The sequence below is a fragment of the Ipomoea triloba genome, chromosome 4 (genome assembly GCF_003576645.1).
Source record: "Ipomoea triloba cultivar NCNSP0323 chromosome 4, ASM357664v1".
Lineage (NCBI taxonomy): Eukaryota > Viridiplantae > Streptophyta > Magnoliopsida > Solanales > Convolvulaceae > Ipomoea > Ipomoea triloba.
This window is the reverse complement of record NC_044919.1, coordinates 28,356,064-28,366,317: the sequence shown is the minus strand read 5'-3', so window position 1 is coordinate 28,366,317 and position 10,254 is coordinate 28,356,064. Positions and strand designations below refer to the sequence as shown.

At 39.1% G+C, this 10,254-nt stretch overlaps 2 protein-coding genes across 8 annotated transcripts; one reads left to right on the top strand and one right to left on the bottom strand.

Annotated features, from left to right (window-relative positions):
• The first annotated feature begins 483 nt into the window (after positions 1-483).
• On the top strand, positions 484-4,740 carry LOC116017460 (probable pre-mRNA-splicing factor ATP-dependent RNA helicase DEAH2). The gene is made up of 7 exons (XM_031258048.1): positions 484-998; positions 1,459-1,661; positions 1,774-2,858; positions 3,263-3,388; positions 3,480-3,718; positions 3,823-3,941; positions 4,370-4,740. The coding sequence occupies exons 1-7, from the start codon at positions 708-710 to the stop codon at positions 4,494-4,496; spliced, it is 2,190 nt and encodes a 729-aa protein (XP_031113908.1). The 5' UTR covers positions 484-707; the 3' UTR covers positions 4,497-4,740.
• Positions 4,741-4,908: 168 nt separating this feature from the next.
• LOC116017461 (long chain acyl-CoA synthetase 1-like) lies at positions 4,909-9,675 on the bottom strand. 7 transcript variants are annotated; one of them, XM_031258049.1, is made up of 21 exons: positions 9,542-9,636; positions 9,152-9,213; positions 8,814-9,007; positions 8,597-8,660; positions 8,374-8,463; positions 8,234-8,290; positions 8,069-8,117; positions 7,845-7,921; positions 7,709-7,748; positions 7,529-7,623; positions 7,260-7,427; positions 7,046-7,156; positions 6,867-6,954; positions 6,692-6,758; positions 6,531-6,606; positions 6,317-6,434; positions 5,988-6,233; positions 5,766-5,905; positions 5,501-5,683; positions 5,314-5,433; positions 4,909-5,216 (listed from the first exon to the last, which is right to left on the bottom strand). In XM_031258049.1, exons 3-21 carry the CDS (start codon positions 8,951-8,953, stop codon positions 5,163-5,165), a joined length of 1,983 nt encoding a protein of 660 aa, XP_031113909.1. In that variant the 5' UTR covers positions 8,954-9,007; positions 9,152-9,213; positions 9,542-9,636; the 3' UTR covers positions 4,909-5,162. The 7 variants fall into 7 exon arrangements, with proteins under 7 accessions (XP_031113909.1, XP_031113911.1, XP_031113912.1 ...); XM_031258051.1 differs by having other exon boundaries at positions 9,152-9,216; positions 9,542-9,615; XM_031258052.1 differs by lacking the exon at positions 9,542-9,636 and adding an exon at positions 9,339-9,519 and having other exon boundaries at positions 9,152-9,216.
• Between the last annotated feature and the right edge of the window lie 579 nt (positions 9,676-10,254).

The window sequence follows — 10,254 nt, the reverse complement described above, 5'->3', positions numbered from 1 at the left end:
GCATCAAATCGTTTCCTTTATATGGGAGGTGGTGGGTTCGAGCCTCAGTGGAGTCACAGTACATAGAGTTGTAGACCATGATTCATGGTATAATTTGCCGTTGACAACGCAACATGCATTTGCTTATTATTTTGTGAACTCGGATTTAAAGATACACAATTTATATACTGTATATTCACAATTTACATACTAAATATTCATAGTTTAAATAATGAACATTCATTTTATAAATTGTAAATATTTAATATATAAATTGTGTATTTTGACCCGAATCTACCTTGCAAGGTGAATCCGGGTCCATGGCATAACTATGGCATTGTCTATGGGTAGTGTTGGATGAATAATGAGAACCCGATTATAGTTTGGGCTGTAGCCCAATATATTTTAGTTTGGTGTATGGCCCAATAGGGTTTGGACGAACAGGCGGGAGCTGGGTAGAAGTAAATCCAGAAAATTCTCTTCTCTCCCCAGCTCCCAAGCCACCCCCACGTCCTTTACTCTATTGTTGTTGTAATTGATGTTGTTGCTGTTGTGCATATAAATAAATCACATAACTCGACTCAAATCAACAACAAATTCCAATCTCCTCTGTTCTCTTCTGCGTTGCGGCTCGTAGCAAATTTCCCAAAAACAAGACGACGGCCACGGCAGGCATCGTCGGCCATTCTTCTGCGTCGTCGGCAACAAGGAGGTTGCGGATTTGATTGATGGGAACCGAGAGGAAGAGAAAGGTGAGTTTGTTCGACGTCGTGGACGACGCCACCACCAAGATCTCCAAGCTCAACGGTGTTGGTGCCGCGCTTCAGCCCAACAACGCCGCCATGTCCTCTTCCGTCAATAGCTGGACCGGCAGGCCCTACTCCCAGAGGTACTATGAGATCTTGGAGAAGAGGAAGACTCTTCCTGTTTGGCACCAGAAAGAGGAGTTCCTGCAGGTCTTGAAAGCCAATCAAACCCTCATCTTGGTCGGCGAAACTGGTAGTGGTAAAACCACTCAGGTCAGTACGCCTCTCTTTATAACATAACATATATATGTATTTTGATTTTGATTGGCTTACTTTTCGCTATAGTAATTCACTGATTCCTAATCCCATCGCACTCTTGCCCATTTCTTATGAATTGGAAATTAACAAGGGGAAGTGATATTTTCTATTAGCTTCTGCTCTGTTATTTTAGGGTATCTAAATATCTTCTTCTTCGCAATCCATTCACTATATTGTTACAGTTTCAGCTATGTTTTTTCATATTGGTTTCGGATAGTGGTAGGGGAAAAAAGAAAAAAGCGGGCCGGGGTGTAATGTGTTGCTTTGAGGTTTGGTCTGCACTAGTTTATACTATTTAGCTTGTAGAGTTGAGTTAGTAGTAATTGTGTTGGAGATATCATTCTGCTTCAGTAAAAAAGGAAGCATTTATTGACATTTCAAAGTTCCAACTCTTATATCTTGCTCCTCTTCACAGATACCTCAGTTTGTTCTTGATGCTGTTGATGTTGAGACCCCTGATAAGCGAAGGAAGTATATGATTGGATGCACTCAACCTCGGAGGGTTGCTGCAATGTCTGTTTCTCGTCGAGTCGCTGAAGAGATGGATGTGACCATTGGAGAGGAAGTGGGTTATAGCATTCGTTTTGAAGACTGCAGTGGTGCTCGGACAGTTTTGAAGTAATTACACTTGCTTACAACAAATAATTATGTGCAATTCTTTTACACATAGAATGAAATTTACTGCCTCCTGCCTTTTTGTGGTTATTGATCCTTGTGCCTTTCATGACAGGTACTTGACTGATGGTATGCTGTTAAGAGAAGCCATGACAGATCCTCTCCTGGAAAGATACAAGGTTATAATTCTTGATGAAGCTCATGAAAGGACACTGGCAACTGATGTTCTCTTTGGGCTTCTTAAGGAGGTGTTGAAAAATAGGTCAGATCTCAAGTTAGTTGTTATGAGTGCCACACTCGAGGCTGAGAAGTTTCAGGGTTATTTTAATGGTGCACCTCTCATGAAAGTTCCTGGTCGGCTTCATCCTGTGGAAATCTTTTACACTCAGGAGCCTGAGAGGGACTATCTTGAAGCAGCTATTCGGACTGTGGTGCAGATACATATGTGTGAGCCTCCTGGTGACATCCTTGTTTTTCTCACTGGAGAAGAGGAGATTGAGGATGCATGTCGGAAAATAACAAAAGAAATTAACAATTTGGGAGATCAAGTGGGCCCTGTTAAAGCTGTTCCTCTTTATTCTACACTTCCACCTGCTATGCAACAGAAGATTTTTGAAGCTGCTCCTCCCCCACTAGTGGAAGGTGGTCCTCCTGGAAGGAAGGTTGTTGTGTCCACAAATATTGCTGAGACGTCATTGACTATAGATGGTATTGTATATGTTATAGACCCAGGGTTTGCAAAGCAAAAAGTTTATAATCCTAGGGTACGTGTTGAATCATTGTTGGTTTCTCCAATTTCAAAGGCAAGTGCTCACCAGAGATCTGGGCGTGCTGGAAGAACGCAACCTGGAAAATGTTATAGACTTTATACAGAAAAGAGTTTTCATAATGATCTTCAACCACAGACCTATCCAGAAATACTTCGGTCGAACCTTGCCAATACAGTTCTAACTTTGAAGAAGCTAGGGATAGATGACCTGGTCCATTTTGATTTCATGGATCCCCCGGCACCTGAAACATTAATGAGAGCCTTGGAGGTTTTGAATTACCTTGGTGCCTTGGATGATGATGGAAACTTGACCAAGCTGGGTGAGATCATGAGTGAGTTCCCCCTAGATCCTCAAATGGGAAAAATGCTTGTTGTCAGCCCAGAATTCAACTGCTCCAATGAGATTCTTTCTGTTTCTGCCATGCTATCAGGTAATCTTGTCTTTAATCATACTTTTTTACCATTGGTCAAGTCTGTGAGTGTGGTCTTTGTCCACATCAGTGTTAGGTCTTGTCAGGCTGGGAACTCTGCTTCCCTAGGCCTTTATCATCTTGTGCATAGATATGTTTCTATGCACATATGATGTGGTTAACTTCATACATGAGTACAGGAGTGCACATGTATGTGGTTTTGTGTCTTCTTAGGTTGTCATCAGCAACTGTCTTGTCTGGGTTCCATGCCCCCGCTGGCATGCACCATAGAGGTTCTAAGCTAGTGCTGATGCAGATAGTTGCAGTTTCTCAGTATTCTCTCATGAAGCAAATGGTGTCGTCTCGCCTCTATGCATCTGCTGACCACAGTGGGCCTCCTCTGTGATAACCAATTTTTTCTTTAGTACCAAATTGCTTTGTCCGGCCTAGGGAGGCTCAAAAAGCTGCAGATGAAGCGAAAGGTCGTTTTAGTCACATTGATGGAGATCACCTCACGCTGCTGAATGTGTACCATGCTTACAAGCAAAACAGTGAGTTTCATGTTCTCTATTTCTCTTGTCTTCTCAATCTAAGAACAACTAGATTATAAGTAATTTTCTTGCTGGGTTTGATGCTTTTCAGAGGAGGATCCACAATGGTGCTATGAGAATTTCGTTAATCACAGGGCTCTCAAGTCTGCAGATAATGTAAGGCAGCAACTCTCACGCATTATGACAAGATTCAACCTCAAGCTGTGTAGCACAGACTTCAACAGCCGTGACTACTATGTCAACATAAGAAAGGCCATGTTAGCTGGTTATTTCATGCAGGTGGCTCATTTGGAACGTACTGGTCACTATCTGACAGTGAAGGACAATCAAGTATGTGCCCTTTGTGGAAACAACCATAGTTTTTGGATTATTTCTTAAATGTCTACTAATTACTTTTCCTATAACAAAATGGTATCTGCTTAATTTGATTGCAGGTGGTTCACTTGCATCCTTCAAATTGCCTGGATCATAAGCCAGAATGGGTTATATACAATGAATATGTGTTAACAAGCAGGAATTTCATCCGGACTGTTACTGATATTCGTGGTGAATGGTAAGTTTTTAGGTGCTAATTTAACATTAAGAATCATCATTTTTATGTACCTACTTTATTGTTATCCTTCCCTGTTATTTGAGTGTGCATACTGCCATTTTTGTGTTGGGCATCCCTCTTTTTTCTTAGAGGTGGTTGAGAATTGGGAGCACAGACAGAAATTCCCCCTAGCTTATAGGCAATTTCTAGTTCTTGCTTTAAAAATAAAGCTTTTGAGTTAAAGAAGCATATATGCTTACTCCATTGCTCTCTCTCAGTTGGGAATATAAATCTATTGGAGGACTTGAGAGATGTGGGTCAATTTTTTCTTTGTTCTTCTACAGTGAAACAATTAAAAACAATTGTGATTGAAACCTTGTTTGATTGGGTGTTGGTTATTTGTGTTGCTTGCTAACTGTGTTTCTTCTATGTATGTACTTATTATTCAGGTTGGTTGATATAGCTCCACACTATTATGATCTCTCAAATTTCCCCCAGTGTGAAGCAAAGCATGTACTTGATAGACTATACAAGAAGAGGGAGAGAGATAGAGAGCAAAACAAGAAAAAGAAGTAAAGGGTGTTATGCTTAATTCAGTGAAGTTGCAAATTTTTAGTTACTCATCATGTTGCTCGCCTTATTTATTATTCACGTTTTTGCATAAGATAAGATGATGGGACAGATGGTGTACCATTGTGGAAATGTAGTTCTCTAAATAGTTTGGTTTATCTGTATGAGACATTCTTCCTGTGTTTGAAGGATACATTTTGTTCCTAGTGTTATCAATTTTATTACTGAAATAGTAAATGCTGTACGAACATCTTCTTCCCCACTCCCTTCTCTTCCCCTGTTTTGTATGGTTTCATTATTTCGTTGGAGGGTTCTTTAAAGTGGTTGGTTGTTGCAGACTTGCCCAGCCTTGAGGTGTTGTAAAACCAAGTGTGTTTGTTCGCAAGTGAAGTAACGGCTTATATAAGATGAGCTAAACTTTAAACAACATGATACTTTGCCTCTTATTGAAAGGAAAAGACAACGATAATGGGGGTGCTTAAAAGTTTCAGACTTGAAACACACAAAGGGGGGGAGATATTAGATAAGCCTGTCAAATTATCACTCCCTCACACACTCCCCTATGTATGTATGTAATATACATTAAAACCACCACACACTGATGAGGCAACGTAACATACATTCTTCATTCATAATGAACACCTGCTACTGCTAGCTCCAGAAAGATATCTCCTAATGCTTTGCTGCTTCTCCATTCAGCTGTTCATAAAGGTTCTCAATTTCTGCCTGCAACCAAGTATTATTATTTATTAGACGTGGGTTTCTATTTTCTACGCAGTATATATATAATGAGGCACACATACATGCATGTATGTATGTTTACCTTGTAATGCTTGAACAATTTGTCTCTTCTTTTCTTCAAGGTTGCAGTCACCAAGTTGGTGTCGAGCTCCAAGAGTCGAGGCTCAAGAATCACGCCTTTTATGTACTCGAATCCCCTTAGCTGTGGGTTGAATGAATCACATGCATGGCCATTTCATTTCAGTGTGAGAATATATACACATACATACCTTGTTTCTCTCTGCAGTAGCCTTCAACTCCAGGAGGACATAGCTTTTTAGTTTGTTGAGGGAACAAAGTTCTTGAAGAGAACCCAAATACCCATTTTGATGTGCCCATTTTCGGCTGTTTTCTTCATTGGGAACCACCACTGCAATCAGTGTAGACTTGAAGCTGTCTCCATACACCCATATCTGAAAGTAAATCATCATTCAGTAATTGGATATGTTTATTACCTAATCAAATTGCATTGGTGCTTGCTTAATGCATGCTTACATCTTCAACAATGGGTGCTATACCATAAACCTTTTCCAGATATTCAACTGCAACATACTCTCCTTGAGACAGCTTAACAAGGTTTTTCTTTCTATCAATGATTTTCATGACTCCATTAGGCAACATTTCTCCAATGTCACCTGTCAATTCTCAATTTAAGGTCAATCAGTAAGAGTAAGAAAAAACATTTATGTGTGTCTGCTTTGCTTTCATGCACCTAACCTGTATGAAACCACCCATCTCTATACACTTCTTTTGTCAACTCTGGGTTCTTGTAATACCCCGCAAAATTAGTCTTTCCTTTCACACATATCTCCCCGCGAGGGACATCTCCTAGCGGGTTGTAACCCATCTCTGGAACCTCCACTAGACGCAATTCTGAATATAGAAATGGTGATCCAACAGCTCCGATCATGCACATTTCATCTGGATACCCAACAGCACTCAACCCACAAGTCTCAGTTAACCCTGCATGCATCATTTTTTTTAGTTGATGATACGAATAACACATTTTAACGTGCAGAGATGAAGAGAAGAGAAAGATATTTCACCATAGCCTTGTACCACAAAAGCACAAGAGGTGACCCTCAAGAATTCTTCAATCTCACTCCCCAGCGCTGCACCACCAGAAACTATCAGTCGAAGTCGCCCGCCTAGCCTAGCCTTAACCTAGCAGGACCAAGATGAAAGATTAGTACAGTATTTCTTTACCAATAGGCATAGCAATCTAAAATATTAGAACTTGATGCATTTTTTGTTTTAAACCTTTCTAAAAGCAAGCAGATCTGCCAGTGGCGACGCATCTCTGTGCTTGTATCCTAGCTGCATCCATTTCAGTTTGCTGTATTATGTGTAAAAATGGTGAAATGTTAGTAAATACACATTATAGCTGACAAAGGAAAGTTGGGAAACTGGAAGACTATTACTATTTGTAGAGAATGCTGAAAGCTGTTCTCCTAAATGGATTGAGTTCATCAAGTGCTTTTAGGACACCTAGAAGAGCATAATTTAGGAGATCAAGTTCATTAACATCAGTGGAATTTGCATCAATAAACTCGGCATTTGACAGAAACAAGTAAAAAAAGTTCCATATATACATACCTTCATGGATTCTTTCAAAAACTCGAGGTACTCCAGCCAAGAAGGTTGGCTTCAACTCCTCCAGATCATCTCTTATCTCATTGATATTCTTCACCAAATAAATGGGAAAATCATCACAAATCCAACATTAATTTCTTATTAAAAAAAAAAAAAAAGAGAAGGAAGTTCCAGCAGATTACCCCATGGTAGTAGCCAACAGAAGCACCCTTAAAGAAGAAATACTCTTCGATTATGCGGTCAAGGATATGAGCAAGTGGCAAGAAAGATATGTACACATCATCGACAGTCATCTACAGATAGGTGAAGTTGTGAATCAGTTTGGAAATGATGCATAAGTTGTTCAAGACATTAACATCTGATGTTGGCTGTCGAAAGCAAAGCGACTAGTCTTACCTTGTCTTCAAACTGCTCCATAAAAAGATCAACCCCTCTCGCGCCATATGCAACGTTTTCATGTGTCAATATAACACCTTTAGGCTCTCCACTCGTTCCACTGGTGTACATGATTGTGCAGATATTGAATGGTTGTGGCGGCGAAACCTCTAATGGGTTCTCCTTTCCCTGAAAACCTTTTGATTGTCATGAAGGTACAGATAACGCGAAATGGATGGATCATAAAGTGTTGGGATTCTAAAATAGATAATATCAGCTTAGGAAATTACAATTTGGAGAAATTCATTCCAAGAGTATGGCTTGATACCCTTGGAGATTGCCATATCCTTCTCTTCATTTGTTAGCGAGGAGAGACAAACAAGAACTACAATACAAAGCAAGCTCAGTGAAAATGTACTTAGCCTTGGCAGTTACTGCAACTCAATGAAAAATCATGTATGTATACTCACGTTTTAGCCGTTTCACTTGAGGACATTCATCACTAAAAAGCTGCAAAATCAATGGTTTTTAAACAATCAGACTCACATTGATAGAAATCCAAATAAAATGAAATTTTGGTAGCTTTTCCCCAGATCAGATCCTCACTTGTTTCACTTTCTTATCTTGAACAAAAACTACATCAATCTCAGAATGGTCTATTATAAAATTAACAGCTCCAGATCCTGCAATGCTTAAAAGAAGTTAAAACTCTTCTCAACTTGAAAGTAAAAGAATGCCGCAAAACTGGAATTCATCCACATCCCAGAAATGTAAAACATAAAATGGAATCTCGCATTTTTCTCTGATGAAATACATGAAATATCTATTACCAAGGGTGTCATAGAGTGGCACACAAATTAAACTGTGGGCATTGCAGGCCTGCATAAACATTGCAATGAATCTCAGATAGTTGTGTGTTGCGAACAAGACAGAATCATTTGACCACCGTACCAACACGAATACAAACAAAGGGAATGATAGGAATTTTGTCAAACCTCCATTGCTACAATCCACTGAGGGCAATTGGATCCATAAATTCCAATACGAGCTCCCTATCATCAAACATTAACACTTATTTCAGTTCGTGTGTACACATTCATATATACTTTATGCATGCAAGAAACCATTTCCTTACAGGCTCAACACCATGCGCTCGTAATGCAGAACCAGCCTGCAGAATTTCTTCGAAAACTTCACTGTACGTTTTCCAAACATAAGGTCCCCACTGAAACAAGAGTGCGCGTGAACAAACATTATATTATATTCAACAAAGAAAGAAACAGAATTGAAGGATAAAAGATTTGGAAGCAAACAAGCTCCTATGTATGTATGTATGTATGTATGTATAATGTATGTACCTTGCCATTCACCAGTTCCCTCCATCCCAACATCCTATTTCTTGGATGCTTCTCAACAGATGCCCTGTGTCATCAAAGTGGAACAAATTAAAGATTTCATCATATATGTACTAATAATATATATAAAGCTAGAGAGTAAAATTAAAGTCCAATGTCTTAGGCTAGGTGCAGGGAGAGTAGAAGTGAGAGTTGGGTGAATATTTATTTATATAAGCACCTAAAGAGTTCCCAAGCTGTAGATAAGTCAGGATTAATAGGTGGAAATTCATCCTTAGCCAGCAGATTCCGATATATGGGACCAACAGATGGCTGCCCATCTCGGCCTTCCCTTCCCTCCTCTACCCTTACCGAAAACATAGATCTCTGTATATATGCTAGATAATTACTTCTGTTCTTCCAATCCCCACCACTCTGCACACAGCAACACAACATTTATGGGCACTGCACTACAATGGAAATGCTTGCTAGCTAGCTAGCAGTAAAGCATACACCAAAAATTAATTTCCTAACAAAAATTGTTGAAAACATGAAGAAGAAGATGAAGATGGAAGAAACCTTGTGTGCAGTAGCAGAGATAGATAGAAGGCTAGGGCAAGAAGCTAAGCTAGCGCTAACTGCTGCTGATGGAGAAGAGAATCATGCAATGCAAATTAAAGGTTTGATCTTTAAGATCGAGTTTAAGGTAATGTAAGGTAAGCAAGAAGCAGAAGAAACGCAATAAACATTATATTGCAACACATACAGAAAGCATGGAATCCGTAATAACAGCACCAAAAAGGTTTAACAAAATCACCAAAATCTCGTGAAGCTCAGCTCAGCTCCGCTCCATGAATTAATTATTCACTCACCTCACTCCAAACATATCGCATATAATAACGCAATGTGTCCAAAATATATATTAAATAAATAATGAAGGAACTAAGACAGAGAGACAGAGAGACAAACCCAAGAATTGAAATTAAAGATCGGAGCAAGTTCAGGCCGGGTAATGAATAATATAATGAGAAAAACTCTCAACTCCGCAGATACATACAAGCTAAGAGCCTGAGTGAGATATATAATATAATATAATATAATAAGATCCGATGACAGATGGGGTTAAGATCAGTAGTACTAGTAGACTAGTAGTTGATGGCAATAACTGTTGTCGTCGCCTTTCCTTAACTGACTTTTTGTCACCACTTTTAGAGTTTAGAAAGCTGTCCAACTTTTTTCTTTAAAAGTTAATAGGAATAATTTTATTTCAACTACATATTTTCTTACAAGTAAAAATTTTTTTTTTTGGAATATTAGACATTTATCCCATACAGTACCGTTCACCCAAAGTAACATTAATTTTGCATGCACGTGTCACCATCTCCGACTTGCGGCCATATATACAATTTAATTGGTTCACATAATCAATGAAAATTAAGACCCTAATATAATATAAGGTACAGTGACATTAAAAGTTAAGTGGCCTGGGATCATATCAGAGGAGCTATTACGGAATTGAAGATATTAATAGTGGCGTGGTTGCATTAATGTTGGTGCGTACGAGCTGTTGAGGAACGAACAGCAACATAATGGTATGCTATGCTAGCTTGCTTACTGTACCTATATATATTTATTATTAACAGCGATCGAGCTAGTATAGCTACAGTATTATTTCTTCCACT